Raw genomic sequence first — 14,573 nt, 5'->3', positions numbered from 1 at the left:
AAGCCACCCGTGAAGCAGAACTTGTTCCAGGACTGGAGCATGCCGCCCGTATAGTTGAGGCCGTGGTTCGTTTGGTTCGACAGTTGTATCTCCAGCGAACCGTTGCGTGTCGTGATCGCCTTCGGGTCGTACCACTCCTTGTTCCCCGTGGCCCAGTAGTGCAGGTCGACCGCTTCCCAGTACGGGTCGTCCCCAGGGTAGAAAAAGCGCCCCTCGGTGTTGAACTCGTCGCTGAAGACGAGCTGCCACTTCTTGCCGGTCACATAGTCGCTCTTCGTCCGCACCTCCTGCGGGGTGTCGCGATCGATGAGGCCGCGGATCCCAGGAATGTCCGGAACTTGTCCGGTACGATTGGTGCCCCCCAAGCCGAATCCATTCAGATACGACTGCTGTGGTTTGTTGAGCCATGAGATGATGGGGTACCCGCAACTCGGATCTGATGTTTGCCAGAGGTCTTGATGAACATGAATTAGGGAAGACGTACAATAGTACCACAATGCTTCCGACGAGAATAAGCAGACACCCCAGATTGACGAGACCGCGTCCCGTGAAGATGTGTCCGCTACTGTTTATGCGCTCTTTCCTCGGCTCTGGATTGTGCAGATAGTCGTCCTCTTCCAAACCGTTAAAGGTACGTGGGTCCATAGGAAGAATGTACTGCAAGAGCGTCAGCGACACGCTTGTCTGCAATGAACACAATCACAGCACCTTCTCCGATATCGCGGGTGGTGTAGCATCGTTTGTCATAGACTGTAGCTGCCGTTTCAGATTCGAGATACACGGTCGAATTTAAGAAGCATACCAACGAAGAATGAGAACTCGCGCGAACGAATTGCGCTGCTGGGGCGTACCTCGGTCGGGGCCGTCCGTAAACGCGTCCAGAGGCTTCTGCAGAAAGGAGGTGGGCAGACGATTCCATTCCTAGCGGACTCTGCACTAAGATTCTCCGAGAAGGATGCATAACACAAACAGGAAGGGCTGTAAAGGGAAAGGAAGTGGAAAACGAATGGAGGGGGTGGTGCTACAAGCGAAAGTGTCGACGGTGGTCATCAGCATGGAAGAAGTGGTAGGCATACATCGTCCTTGACGGGGAACTGAACCCTTCTTGGGAGGCCTGCCACCAATGGACCTTCTCTCACAAGATCTCTGGCCGTGTCGCCATCAGGGATCTGTACCATCATGGCCATCGGACCGCTGCTAAGCCTATCAGAGATGCCGAACGGAGCCGTAGATGACCTCTAGACAGCAACGGATGCCACCACGGCGTTCAACACCGTTAACGTCGCTAGTATTCGTGATGACTCTGACCATGATATTCTCGTAGGCGTGCTCGATCCTTGAGGCCACTGGTCACTGGCGGCGCTGAGAAACAATTGATAGGGACCGATGGACTAGCCGAGTGCCCCGCATATGGCACGCAAGCGACGTCGGGCTTCGCGTTCCTTCCCATCCTACGGGCCTATCGCTCTTACCAAGGCAGCGGAGAACATGAATTTGAAGTATGTTGAAGACGAGAGCCGTCTACGTCGATTGACACATGTTGGGGGACTTTGTGCGGGGCGACCAGTGCCAACATCACTGCAGACCCGTTGAGCGGCCAGTCTCAGCTAGCCCAACGGTCCCCATCAATAACCTCTCAACGCGAGTGGCTTCAAGGATTGAGCACCCCTATGAAGCTGCTCCAGCCATGCGATTCGTGAGCATGCCAGACAAAGTGGAGTATTGAAACACACCTGAGCCGACATCAAAATCTCGCCTTGCGCCGGGGTTCCCGGTGCGGTACTCAACAACGTTGAAAGGGTTCGTATGAGGGCCGTTTTCGTGATCTCTGCTTCGATGTCCCAATCACGCTAGTCAGGTCTTGCGTGGCGGAAGGAAGTTCGCATGCCGGGGAGTACAAGCCGGCTGACGTCTCCAGGTACCCAGCATACACTCGGCATATGCCCTCCCCTGAAACTTGCAGGCTGGCTTCGGGAGCAATAAGATGCAGCTCGCGGTGCTAGTTCATCAACCCGGGGCAATGTGCAGTGTGCGAGGAGAAGGCCGCGCCTTCGGGACGGCACTGGGCGCCACTTCTGTACAGGGGAGGTACAACGGCGAGAAGTTTGCAGCAAGTAAGTAAGTCTCTAGATCGCAGTAGGCAGCTCAAGCATGAGCGATAGTCGCGCTGTAGAGGATGATGTACGCGAAAGCGTTCAGTACGATGTGCTTCGACGGACCAGAATTGGACAGCTGGTCCTTCAGCAATCGTAGTCGTGGGAAGCGATCTCAGCTTACACCATGGTCAAGCCGTGTATATGTACTTATGGCGCCGCGGTGCACATCACGATTGCCAGGAAAACACCCGGGGTGTGGCGAATGCCCAAAATAGTACTTCTCAAGCCAAAAAAATTTGAGGCGTTGGATCCCCTCCCACGTACTGAGGGTGGACCCCGAGCTCTCATCTCGAGTTGGCAGGTGTCCAGAAACTTCTCAGTATCTACTCAAAGTGCTCCGAAGCTTTCTGGGTTCCTCGGGGCGACACAAAAGGGAAGCACGATGACAGGCATCCGGGGGCGTGCTGAGATGCATCAGGAAGCAGATTTTCTGGAGAAAAGCCGTAAAACATACATACATTTCGACGCAGCTATACTCGAAATCTAACGTTCCTGCTTGGAGGACAAGACAAAAAGACTGCATGCACTGTCGGAAGTGCAAGGACAGCTCGACAAGCACAATCGTGAAGGTCCTTGAGACATCCAGGTATCATCTATGATTGTGGCGACCGACTCGGATCGACACAGACGGAGGGCCGCTGTCAAGCAGACTATGTGGTTAGCGCATCTGCGACAGCTCCATGTTCAACGATAATTGAGTACGGTGACTACGGTCTATTCCCGGAAAGCGGACTGGGACGGGAAGGAGCACCTCCACCGAGGGAAGATAGGACGTCAGTCAGACACAACGACGCCCGTCCTTACTAGCCCCGCTTCTTCCCGAGACGGAAACCTGACGTTCGTCCGGTCCTTGATCGCGTTGTAGACCCTTCCCTCCAACTCGATATGCACCACGACGGTATGATGGGGACTCAGCTTGCAGCGCGAGAATGACAGTCGGATCGTCCGCTCGATGTCTCCAAAATCCTTCGTCCAGCCCGGCCAAGCCTCTAAATGGTGCTCTTGGCAATCGTGCGTCACGTCCGAATCAAGACCCCAGGTGGCGGAGTACTGCGGCGTCGCCTTCGCCCAACGCACCGCACTATCGGATGGCTCCCCGCACGTCCCGAGGATGAGCCGGAACCCCTCCTTCGCGTTGACGTCTTCGAACGTCGTCACCACCACAAGCGGCTTCCCATCCACAGGCTTGCTCCGCACATACAGCGGTCGTAGCTCCATTCCTAGCAGCGTCACCCTCCCGATGAGCCAGTGAGGGATACGGAACGGCGGCGCAGGGAGGAGACTGTGCAACGGGTAACAGAGGTTCATCGGGACGTCCCTCTTCGTGGGCGGCGGGCTGTCCGCAATGAAGATGTCGCGCCACTCCGCCGTAACCGTCTTGCCATTGAGCCGGAGGTTGTAGAGGTCATTGCCGAGGGAGATGAGGCGTGCAAAGGCGACGTTGCCGGAAGCCAGCCTGAATCCGTTGCCGCTGTGGTACTTCTTCCTGGTGGGATCCTGGAAAAGCCAGTTCGACGGGTGGAGCAGGAGCCCGACGTGCTCGCGGCCAGTATCGCAGAGAAGTACAGCGACGGTGAGCCCATCCGATTCGATGATTGGGAAGCGGCATTCCAGTCCATAGCTCGTTACGGAGAACTTCGGCAGCTCGACATGCCCGAAGGGACCGTACCGCCTCCGGGGGCTGTCTTCAGGTTCATTCTGAATGAGGCTAAGTCAATGGTTAAGTGTCAGCTGATGCCTGCAATTTCTTACAGGGTCCTTCTTCCACTGCCACTCGAGATACGGCTGGATCGGGTAGGTCGCGGATGGTACATAACGTATTGTCCGCCCGAATGGCTTGGTGAAGCTTGATGGCGAGTGGGCAAGGAGATAGACGTGGTTCTTCGACGAGGTGTTGAAAAACTTGTAGATCTCATGCCCTGCCAGAGGGTTTAGTGTGTCAGAATTTAACGAGCGGCCCCAAGCAAACAGGCTTGTGTCGAAGGACTGCTTCATGATCTCGTGTTGCAGGCGCTGGAACGCTTGACGTCCCTCCCCGTAGATCGTAGGCATGTTGACATTGAACAGGCCCATGAGGCAGTACGCCTCGTCCTCGACACGAGTCGTGCTCCGCGAGCTCGCCCAGTTCATGCGCTGCCCGACGCTGACGACAGAGAGGTGGGTCTCCCGCGTCAGCACTTGCCACCATACCCCAGTGACCTGCTGAAGTAACTGCGCGAGCTGTAGCTTGTTCCCGATGATCGTCCAGTCCTGCGCCACGAAGATGACGAGCGCCGGCGCGATGAGCTCCTGCAATGTCCACCCGCGCTTGTGCCAGCGCGCGGTCCGGAAAGCCGAGTCGGGCGCTTCCAGCACGCAGTCGCTCGGGACGTCCTCGAGGTACGCGAAGCAGACCTCCGCGCAGGCATACCAAAGGAACATCGAATTGATCGCTTCGGAGAGCTCTGTACTGCTCGTCTTGTCGATGCAACACGTGTCTACCCACGCCCACTGGTACCCGTGGCGTTCGGCGAGGATGCAGCACTCGCGGATCTTCGCCGATGCGAGGTCGCGAGGGTTCTCTCCGGTGGTCTTGCATTGCTGGTTGGTAGCTTGAATCTCCTCGAACGACTGCTCGCAGTCACTCCAAGTATGGGATAGGATCGCATAGCCGCCGGTGACGGTTTCCGGGGCAGAGAAGAACTGGAGTTCAGCGCGAGCAGTACTCAAGAGCCACATCGATCTGAAGTTGTCTTGCGATGAGGATGTGAGAAACTATGCATAATCGCATCTAGGACCTAGCTCACCATGCCCGTTGGCCGTAATAGATGTAGCTGTTCAAGTAGACGATGGGGAGGATCAGGTCTCCTCGTTGACTCTTGATCGACATTTGAAGACGAGGGCCGTCGCAGCACCCGTGTGAATCAACCCGTGTTGACACTGCAGGCAGCCATGGCAACCGACCGTGCTGCATGTTTGATTCAGACACTGTGTTACAGTTACTGACCTCGCAATAGATCGGGTTCCGCGATATGTACTATGTAGGGGTCTCCGGTAAGTTCTTTCGGCATATCGAATTTGATCCATCGGCAATAGTCGGAATCTAGTAAATGATATCAGCGGGGATTGTACGATATGTCCTAATTGACTTAGCTTGTCTACTTCTCAGCACCGATGTGCTTAGATAGTTCGACTCACCTTGGACCAATTTGCAAATGCTACGGTATGCGGCAATCTCGGGAATGACATCTTGCAAGAAAAGGTGGACATAGGGTATATCTGTCAGAGCCTGTGCGACGAAATAGAGGGTCGAAGTGGAGTTGAGATTGCCCGAGATCGCACTCCACCTCTTCTCGAGCGAGTGTGAAAGCATCCGCCGCACAGCCCGAATGTTGGTTTTTCATTGGCTGGTACTTAGTTAACATCGTGATTGCCATTCAGGAAAGTGGCCAGCTCTCCGCATACCCCACCTTTGCTTGCTCGAGATCCAGGCGATTGTGTCTTGAGCGACGTAGAAATGGCCTACTTAATTTTGCCATGGGCTCTCACAATTATACCCTAATGGGAGAAAACCGGGAGAAACAAGCTGGAGAAATGAAGCAGAGCGGGGGACCTCAATTGGAGCCTTGAGAGAACTGAGATAGTGAAGCTGAGAAGCGCCTGCGCCTTCATTAGCGCCCTGAGCCGTGCGTCCTGCAAGTCGACTTCAGCCTTGCAAGCTCTGCTGTACCTCTCCATCACTGCCATATCCTCATCTACCCTAGTATATCTGGTCCTCTTTTACATGGATCGTCCAGATAGACCAAGCAGAGATGGAGCAAGAGAGCCAGACCGACATAGGAACGATGACCGACGGAGGTCGCGCTCACCTCCTGACGACTACTCCCGGCGTCGCTCCAGGTCACCTCGCAGACGTTCTGCGAGTCCACGACGACCACAATCTCAATCGAGGTCAAACTCGCGATCCGGTAGGAGAGATAGGCGTGACAGGAAGCGCCGCGACAGGTCCCCTTCACGGTCGCGCTCACGATCAAGAGAGAGAAGACGGGACCCAGAACGTTTAGGGGAGAAACGGAGGAGGTCGCGGTCACGTTCTTCTTCGAGCTCGTCAAGCTCGGCCGATGATGGGGAGAGAAGGCATAAACGCAAGAAGGATAAGCATCGCAAGCGGAGTAGGAGCAGAGACAGGAAGGACAAGAAGAGGAAGAGTAAGAAGGACAAGGACAAGAAGGTGCGTACAGCTTGCGAGTGCTATGGTGTTTATTTTCCAATGCACGTCTATCCTGCAGAAGCACAAGAGTGGTGCTGTCGACCACCATCAGTGGGGGAAATATGGCATCATCAACGAAACCGAGTACGTCCACGTCCTATTTGCTCTTCCGCTACACCAGATATGTGCTTGGCTGGGTCACACCCTCGTCACACCCTCCCCTGGGCAGACCTTTCCAAAGGCGTCTCCTAAACTGGCGGAGACCTAGCGGGAGGACCTACGAGAGGTCCCAGAGATCGTTGCGTGTTGGTCACCTCAGAATCAGGGCGTCGCGTCTTGACCCGCACATACCTGTGATGTACCCATGTGCATGTCGTCTCATATGTCTATATGTCTAGCTTGTATAACAAGGAGCAAGAGTTCCGCGCATGGCTTGTGGAAGAGCGGAAGATCAACCCGGAGACGATTTCGAAAGACCAGACGAAGAAAGAATTTGCCCGGTTCGTGGAAGACTACAACACTGGTAAGTTCCCATATCATTTGGCGTTTCCTCTTCTTCGCCTACAATTCCCCGTTCTGTCCACACTCTCTACGAGGCAGCCTTGACTGACGATACCTTTCCCCTTTCCTCCGCAGCTACGCTCCCGCACGAGAAGTTCTACAATATGGACGACTATGAGCGGCGCATGTCCGCGCTTCGCGCCGGCGAGTACGTCCCACCATCAGACGACCTGTACGACCCTACGGCGGACATGCGCGCGCACGCGAGCAACCACAAGCGGCGCGCAGTCGAGCACGACTCGTACATGAATAAGGAGCAGCTGATGGAGCTCCGCAAAGTCCAGAATGAGCGGATCCAGGTGCGTCTGCCTCTTGATCAGAGACGAGATTGCTGACGCGAGTCGGGGGCACAATGTAGGCGGCTAAAATGAAGCAGCTGGGTATGGATGTCAAGCAGAATATGGGAGTTCGGATGGACGGGACCATGTTCGATGGCTAATGTGGGCTTGAGCGCGGACGCAAGCGGCGGCTCAGGGTTGGGCCGATGACGCTGTATGAACGGGGTATGCGTATGGGCACGGGAATGGGCATGGAGCTGGACCAAACGTAGGCAATGTACGACTGGTCGCGGAAGAAGGACGGGATGATTTTGTCGGGGTATGTGAGGGGGGGGGGGTTCAAGGTTGATTGGGTGAGGTGTAGAGTTACTGAGTTGGTGCGCATTTGGACGATGTTATTGTATGCTCTGCAATGGCGAACGACTTACTACCTTTCGTAACCTTTTGTAGAGAACGATGCCATAGCGCGTTCCGGGTGTTCACGTATTATAACGTTATAAGGAGCTTTCGCGGACGGACAATCGAGTTCAAGTCCGTCATGCATACGATAAGGATCAGGACTTGAATGTAGAACTGCGCGTAATCCTCTAGGCTGTCACCTGCGTGATGTCTCCCATAACAGCAGCTGAGGTTGATTGTCAGTGCAGAATCGTGCATTGCACAATGCATCTTGTACTCATACGAGCACATATACCAGAACGCCAAGCATGGCCAGACCCTCTCTCCTACAGTACTCAGAACGTGGCTGGCCAGTTAATTTGGTTCCGCGCACAAACACTTAGGAGACACAATACATTATAATCGGGTATGACAATGCGATCATGCAGGTAGTTCGAATTTTTGTCCTTGCAGCACCCTGTGGTCGCCATCGCACATGTCCATTGAGCACAACACGTCCGCAACACGGAAAAAGGGTAGACGACGTACTTCGTGAAGTAGACGTAGAAGAAGTCAAGGTAGAGCGCGGTCTGCACGATACCCGCAGTGACGGCAATGGGGTCGACCATGTCCTCCGTAAAGTATCTGTGGGGATGTGATTGGTCAGTATGCTGCGCGTCATTTTGCGTCTCCGGCGATAGCTGCGCATGGCACGCTTGCCAGATACCACGATGTCCCTGGAGGAGGCTGCTTCTAGTCTGGAGTGGAATGGGGGTATCCGGAGACCGAGGCGCATATCTGCAACATGTCTGCAGCCAATCTGCATGAGGCAGACAACGTCCGGACGCAAAGAAATGCGTGATACTCTTGACCAAGCACCGCGACGCGACGCGCAACGAGAAGCCGTCGCGAGACACGTTCCACGAAAACAGACGACCACAAACGCCGATGACGTACCTATAGATCCAATTCGGGATGTACAGCGCGCGATACGCGCCCAGCGCAGCCAGGTAGTGCGTCGTGATCGTCTCCGCCTCCCCGGTACGCTGCAGCATGAACAGCTGCGGAAGGATCGCGACCGCCTCTAGGAAGATCGAGAACGACCAGAAGACTTCGGGGACGGTAAAACGGTAGTGAAAGAGCAGCGCGAGGACCGCGCTGGGCCCGAGGAGATACTCGACACGGAACGTGTCTATCGACGGGTCGTGTGTTGGCCTAGCGGGCGGTCATCATGGGGACGCGTGAGCCCATACATGGTGAAACGAGTATAGAGGACGGACCTGTACTTGTACCTCATGAGGTAGAGGATGTAGCAACTGCTCGCGATGAAGAAGACCTTCATGGTGAAGTTGTATAGCGACACCCAGTCGTAGAAGAGGTCGAGATAGCGGGTGATGAACACGGTGGCGTAGAGCGCCTGCGTCTTGAAGGAGATGCCTGCGAGCGGTGGTCAGCACCGTTGGGTAACAGGCCGGGGGAAGGGCAAGGGCAGAGCATGCGTTCGCGTGGTCGTCCGACTCCTTGTCACCGCGCGTCATCACACCGCTGGCGCGGCATTTCACGACGACATATATGCGAGCGCAGATAGGTGACGTTTTGCGCATATGGGGTACCGCCTGGTCTCGCCTAGTCCAAACATGTACGGCCTCCCAGCTACAGTTGCCGATATGCGAGGCAGCAGTCTTCCGGACTCGACTCGAACCGAGGAGCCGTCTGTGCTACCAACCGCTTTCCGTTCTGACCCTCCTCCATTTTGACCCTTCTCCAATATTGTGGCACCAGCTTGCATCGCGCAGCATAGTACATTGAAGTAACATACCTCGACATGACCGGGTGGACCGAATCTTCTGCAGCAGGATAATTATGGACGCCAAATGGGACAAGTCCCCTAGGTGGGAGGCTCAGCTTCAGGATATACCGGAAGATTGCCAGAAACGTACCAAATAGCCGAAACAAGTTCATGGCCGTGAACGAAGGAGATTGCTGGAGACAGACGACAGCGGGCTCGGCAGCGAGGACGATGACGAGGGAGTAAGACACGACCGCCTGCGACGTGTACAGAGACGCCCGGCGCCCTGGCACCGCTTCGGCATCCTCCGGAAATAACCCTCTTATCATTCGAACAACCGCGTTTCTGACGGATAAGTATCATCTTTCTGACAGGCGCTACATCTACTACCAGATCTATTCACGAATATAAGGCATGGTATGTAGGAGTCGACAATGAAGCGCATAGGAACCGCCTTGTGAGAAACTTCGTGGAAACACAGACCCAGTCTGTTCTGCCCACGAAGTAGCGAGGAGTCGATCGCTCATTGATCAAGTACCATCATCGCAGTTTCGACGAACAACTATGCGGCGAACATCCTGCCGTCAATTGTAGTTCTTCTAGCTTTCTGTCGGCCGCCTAAACACCATAGATTCTCTCCTTCTAGATCGACCTCTCGGAAGATGCGGCTCCTCCGTACGAGCACAGGCAAATTTCAACATTCTAACAGCCCGGACGATGCGATAAGGGGCTACGCTATCAGAGTCTTGTCCCATGTCTAGCAGCAACGGAAAAACTTTGTCTTTCCAAGAGTTCCAATCGCAGATCCCATCGGTCCAGGAGACAGTGCTGCCTTTTGCGGCGGCGATGTTCGGCGAGTGCTGCACTCTGGCTGAATTGCACAGATACCGGTGGCTCTGGATGATGTATTGACTACACCGCCGGGCGACTCCAGATATCAAAATGGTCTTAGGAGGCAACCTTATAGATCACGTATGTCCAATATCATAAGACCGAGATGCGCGCCATACGGGATGGGTATCAGCCGCCTATATTGGTGCCACATGGTGGCTGACATCGATGAAGTCTCATCCCGTTGTCTCTACGATACTTCCTCTCTGACATTGTTCTCATACCGGGCTCATACTGTGATGATATCGTGAACTGCATCAACTATATGTCTGAGCACGCCATCGCCTCTCGGCCAATCTTTCCGCTTTCCGGCGGACACGTGAAGGTTTGGGCTTGTTGCGAGGTATAAAGTTTTTGACGACGTCGGACTTATGGCAAGAATCATCTTTGTCCTCACCATCCTCGACCTTCACTGCACCTGTGGTCTACCTGCATCTCCATCCCTTGGTCCAGTACGGTTCGTCTCTGCCATCATTCTCTATCCCTTGCATGTGATACGCCCTTTAAGGCAGTTGCTCATCATTCTGTATAGTAGTCAATTGAGGAGGAAGATTCGGTGATTCACATCGCCTTTCCTTTGGTATGTTCTGCCCTTTGAATCATCTTGATTCACGCAGGACTAATGTGTTGTGCAGTTAGCGTTGTCTCAGTATATGGGGCCAGCAGCCAAGCGGGCAGGCTTTGTGACACGCAGGAGTCCGGGGTTGGTGTTGTCGAGCAGGTGAGTCGAGCAAATCGTATACGTGCTTTTGGAATCCCTCGATTTGTACATCTGCTGACCAGCAACATCGACTGCCAGACTCGCGATGCTCATGCGAGCAGGACAGCGGGAAGGAGACAGAACAGGAGGGTGTCCGAGGGGACCAGGTATCGTGTTGGGCCAGTATCCCATGTCGTTCCGTGTAACATGCATCCCGTACATATTATGTAGTCTGTAACACACTCAATATATTCATATTTGAATTCTACACCTATATGATTCGATGGCGATTATTCGAACGTGAGGGATTGTGGGCAGAAGCTGGCGTAAAACCCGGCAGCTAATCAAACGGGCGCCATCGGAACCATGTAGAGTCGATAAAGGGGAGAACATGGACTATAGACAGGGGCGACCTGAATGACATATGGGATCAGCGGTATGGGATCAAGAAGGTCTAATGTTATATTGATGAGAGGTACCCCGTGGATAGAGATTCGATATGGCCGAGACCGGTCAAGACTGATTTGCAGTCCTTTGCGGTCTTGACCGGTCTTGACTGGTTATGGGACCGGTCATGACCGACTCGAGGCTAAAAAAGAAGTGAGATCAATGCCGAAACAGCTACTATAATGCTACTTAGTCTGAATCTGAGCCGCTAGTTACATCATCATTCCCGTATGCCTCAGCTATGATACGCTCCGCCTTCTCCATGCTCTCAAACTTCTGCAAATAAATCTCCTCAATGGTATCTTGATTAGCGCGTGCGTAGTCAACCAGCTTAGGCTTCCAGTGATACTTCAGGCATTTGATCTGCTCGAAAAGCTCTGGATCGAGGGTGGAGCGGCGGTCGGTAGACACCTGTTTTGCCCGTGAGAAAAGCGACTCAATATCTACCGAGGCTGCGGCAATCGGAAGAATGTCTATAGACATCCGACCTAGCGTGGGCCATGACCTGTGAAAGCACTACAACAGGGCAATTTGGTGAAAACAACTATTGGGGGCACAGATAAACACACTTACCTCCCAATACTTCACGGTATCCATGTCCTTCTTGACCTCCGGAGTGCCACGATCCTTGAACTAGCTCTCGAGCTCCAATTTCCATCCGTCCTCAGGCTCTCCACGCCGCAGCGTGGCTTGGCATGCACGATCATACTCATCGTCTGAATCAGTCCCAGTGGGAGACAATTCCTCAGCTCCTGGTCTCGCAGCATCTGCTGTCAGACGCCCGAACCGAATGAGCCAGTATTTCCGCATCTAGAGCAGGTAAACATGAGTAACTAAACAGCAATAGTCACAATACAGAACCCACAGCCTTTTCGACAACTTCACGGGCATATGCGACCCAGTTCCGGGGGTTTGGAATGCCAGCTGTCACATCAGCCAGATATTCGGCCTCTCCACCCCACTGGTGTTCTATGTACTCAAACTTGTAGTAGGGGTGAATGACTATTGTTGCAGCATGTTACGTCAGTAAAGAGCAAGAGCAGAAATAACAAAAGCCACGTACGGAGGGCGAGGATGTAGACGTCTGCATTGTTCAGCCTCTTGTAGTACTTGTCAAGCTTCGATAGACCTGCTTTGAGAGCGTCATGAAACAACCCGTAGTCAGGGTCCTGAGACTTCTTCTCCCACTTCGAGACAAGGCGCTCGATAGTGGGGATCACCTGATGCAATGTTGGCGAGCGTGTGGTGGAACATATCTGATGATAGCTATTTGCATCCTATATGGTGTAAGAACATGCATTAGTATTTTCCGATCACAAGACAAGTGCAAACGGACATAAGGCACATACTTCTAGAATTTTACCGCAGAGATTGACGCGCTCCCAATCATCATCCGAAAGCATGAATGCTGACCACGGAATCTTCTTCGGAGGTGCACCCTTCCGTCGGATAGTGGTGATCGGTCCAAATCGGAGGTCTGCGACCGCCACAAATGCTTTCATTGTCTGCTCGGATACACGTCAGCAATATGTACAAGGTGATTTGTCCGACACGCAAAACTGTGGGGAGACACCCAAAAGAAGAGGATGAACAACAAGCGCATGGCTCAGAAGATCTCGACACCTCCAACAGAGGGCTCAGGGAGGGGGGGCAGGAGCATGAGCACGAGCAGCAGGAGTATGAGCATGAGCATGATTGCGAATCCCAAGCAGGCGATATCGAGCCTCTCTGCGAGGCATTCGTTATCCAGCCGCATAAGCTGTGATCCGCCCTGTAGTTCAATATAGCCAGCGACGTCGTAAACGGGGGCGACCAAAACACGCTCCCATTATGCCTCACACTAAGTATTTCTAGCGTCTCCACCGTGCTCAGGTCGGTGTGCGTGTACGCGAACCCGTTCCTGTCGCCATTTGCACGTGCGACACGCTCCATTGCAATGCGCGTCCAGAGTATCGGGGAGTTAATCGCCACCTCTCCCCAACACGGGCACACGAGCATCAGGTTTGAGAAGGTGAGCGAGTCGTCGTCTTCTTCGTCCAGGACCGCAATCGAGAAGATCGACGAGAGCAGATCGTTGGGCATGCGCTGGACAGGAGGGTGCATACGGACGGCTGAGAGTATTGTCTCCGGCAAGTAAGGTATCGACAGGTACAGAGCTGATCTTCGAGGGCTTGATATCCACGGAGCAGCGGATGCGCCACACGAAAAGCTTCCTGCTAGTGGTGCAACATCCTGTGGACGACGCTGGGATGAGGACTTGTCGGCGTACGCCGCGGCCATGAGCGCGGCTATGTCGCATGCATCGTACGGTGGGGGCTTGGTGAAGTACTCGGTCGTCCAGGATATTGTGGTGGGTGGGCGAGCGAGAGGCTGTTCGAGAGTAGCGTGCGACATGGCAGTGTCACGAACTGCCCTCACGGCGCCACGTTTCCTTTTCGATTCGGACCATTGCCTCGTACGTTTCCTTTATTGTTCACTACTCGCTATGGTTTCCCTTTGTCCGCACACGGACAATAGCTCCCTTTGTCCCCACGTCCACTATTGTCCTACACCCCTTGTACTTCGTACCCATGGCGACGCTATTGTTCTCTAGCGCCCATTGTTCGTTCCCTGTATATAGCTGGATCCCTTGCTACCTGGAGACTCTAGTTTCGACCTCTTGTCTCCAGGTAAGCCATCGTGTATTTCGCTCTGTAGATACTTCACTCAATACACAGCTTGTCTCCAGTCCTGCCTGTTGAGCTCTGCTCCAGTCTCACTGCGATCAGAGCTCGTCGGCGCTCCTGCCTGCCTCGCTCGTCTCCACTTACTCGCTCAACAGTCAGTCGTAACAGGCAGAAGGGTGCATGCGGGGGATAGGATGGATGAGGGGAGTGTGGTGCAAGATATAATCTGTGGCGGAGCGACGGATCGTGGCCTGTTGTGCGGCGCAAGTAGGCCTTGTGGGTGAGGGCGCGGTGAAAGGGAGCTAGGACAATAAGACATTTGTATGGTGTTTGAGGCGTAGAAAGGATGGACGAACGCACCTCATCGTCATCAGGTCGTACAAGACGGCTGCAGAGGGCGCTATGGGATCAGGCGGACTTGAGCGGCACGCTGTGCTTCGACGGACGGCAGGCAGGGATAAAGTATGAGACAATGTTGCGATCCGACACTAGCAAGGTGATATGCGGGACAAAGAGAA

At 54.0% G+C, this 14,573-nt stretch overlaps 7 protein-coding genes across 7 annotated transcripts; 1 reads left to right on the top strand and 6 right to left on the bottom strand.

Annotated features, from left to right (window-relative positions):
- Positions 1–7: 7 nt before the first annotated feature.
- Positions 8–747, bottom strand: DICSQDRAFT_170906 (SKN1-domain-containing protein; the record flags this gene model as incomplete). Its single annotated transcript, XM_007366539.1, has 3 exons — positions 8–454; positions 522–657; positions 709–747. Coding segments are annotated over 3 exons (622 nt in total), but the record flags the coding sequence as incomplete, so codon positions are not given.
- A 1,845-nt stretch (positions 748–2,592) lies between these two features.
- DICSQDRAFT_181225 (HET-domain-containing protein) lies at positions 2,593–5,008 on the bottom strand. The gene is made up of 3 exons (XM_007366538.1): positions 4,943–5,008; positions 3,909–4,888; positions 2,593–3,854 (listed from the first exon to the last, which is right to left on the bottom strand). Exons 2-3 carry the CDS (start codon positions 4,872–4,874, stop codon positions 2,931–2,933), a joined length of 1,890 nt encoding a protein of 629 aa, XP_007366600.1. The 5' UTR covers positions 4,875–4,888; positions 4,943–5,008; the 3' UTR covers positions 2,593–2,930.
- Positions 5,009–6,735: 1,727 nt separating this feature from the next.
- On the top strand, positions 6,736–7,345 carry DICSQDRAFT_62231 (uncharacterized protein; the record flags this gene model as incomplete). Its single annotated transcript, XM_007366537.1, has 3 exons — positions 6,736–6,868; positions 6,982–7,205; positions 7,265–7,345. 3 exons carry the CDS (start codon positions 6,736–6,738, stop codon positions 7,343–7,345), a joined length of 438 nt encoding a protein of 145 aa, XP_007366599.1.
- A 591-nt stretch (positions 7,346–7,936) lies between these two features.
- On the bottom strand, positions 7,937–9,608 carry DICSQDRAFT_137320 (ER lumen protein retaining receptor). The gene is made up of 6 exons (XM_007366536.1): positions 9,503–9,608; positions 9,382–9,450; positions 8,843–8,999; positions 8,520–8,777; positions 8,112–8,207; positions 7,937–8,040 (listed from the first exon to the last, which is right to left on the bottom strand). The coding sequence occupies exons 1-6, from the start codon at positions 9,522–9,524 to the stop codon at positions 8,004–8,006; spliced, it is 639 nt and encodes a 212-aa protein (XP_007366598.1). The 5' UTR covers positions 9,525–9,608; the 3' UTR covers positions 7,937–8,003.
- A 2,123-nt stretch (positions 9,609–11,731) lies between these two features.
- Positions 11,732–11,890, bottom strand: DICSQDRAFT_25739 (uncharacterized protein; the record flags this gene model as incomplete). The annotated part of the gene is made up of 1 exon (XM_007366535.1): positions 11,732–11,890. A coding segment is annotated over one exon (159 nt), but the record flags the coding sequence as incomplete, so codon positions are not given.
- Positions 11,891–12,022: 132 nt separating this feature from the next.
- On the bottom strand, positions 12,023–12,891 carry DICSQDRAFT_170902 (uncharacterized protein; the record flags this gene model as incomplete). Its single annotated transcript, XM_007366534.1, has 4 exons — positions 12,023–12,199; positions 12,255–12,391; positions 12,453–12,666; positions 12,739–12,891. The coding sequence occupies 4 exons, from the start codon at positions 12,889–12,891 to the stop codon at positions 12,023–12,025; spliced, it is 681 nt and encodes a 226-aa protein (XP_007366596.1).
- Positions 12,892–12,995: 104 nt separating this feature from the next.
- DICSQDRAFT_170901 (uncharacterized protein) lies at positions 12,996–13,783 on the bottom strand (the record flags this gene model as incomplete). Its single annotated transcript, XM_007366533.1, has 2 exons — positions 12,996–13,160; positions 13,229–13,783. 2 exons carry the CDS (start codon positions 13,781–13,783, stop codon positions 12,996–12,998), a joined length of 720 nt encoding a protein of 239 aa, XP_007366595.1.
- Between the last annotated feature and the right edge of the window lie 790 nt (positions 13,784–14,573).

The sequence above is a fragment of the Dichomitus squalens genome, assembly GCF_000275845.1.
Source record: "Dichomitus squalens LYAD-421 SS1 unplaced genomic scaffold DICSQscaffold_18, whole genome shotgun sequence".
Lineage (NCBI taxonomy): Eukaryota > Fungi > Basidiomycota > Agaricomycetes > Polyporales > Polyporaceae > Dichomitus > Dichomitus squalens.
Note: the sequence above shows the minus strand (reverse complement) of the source record. Positions and strands in the feature narration are given on the sequence as shown.

Excerpts from the sequence above, each read along its gene's own strand:
- DICSQDRAFT_181225 (XM_007366538.1), bottom strand. The coding sequence starts at position 4,874 with ATGTGGCTCTTGAGTACTGCTCGCGCTGAACTCCAGTTCTTCTCTGCC. Across the intron at positions 3,855-3,908 it reads GGCAGTGGAAGAAGGACCCT|AATGAACCTGAAGACAGCCC; the intron begins GTAAGAAATTGC and ends AGCCTCATTCAG.
- DICSQDRAFT_137320 (XM_007366536.1), bottom strand. The coding sequence starts at position 9,524 with ATGAACTTGTTTCGGCTATTTG. Across the intron at positions 9,000-9,381 it reads GTCCACCCGGTCATGTCGAG|GCATCTCCTTCAAGACGCAG; the intron begins GTATGTTACTTC and ends CACCGCTCGCAG. Across the intron at positions 8,208-8,519 it reads ATCCCGAATTGGATCTATAG|ATACTTTACGGAGGACATGG; the intron begins GTACGTCATCGG and ends ACATCCCCACAG.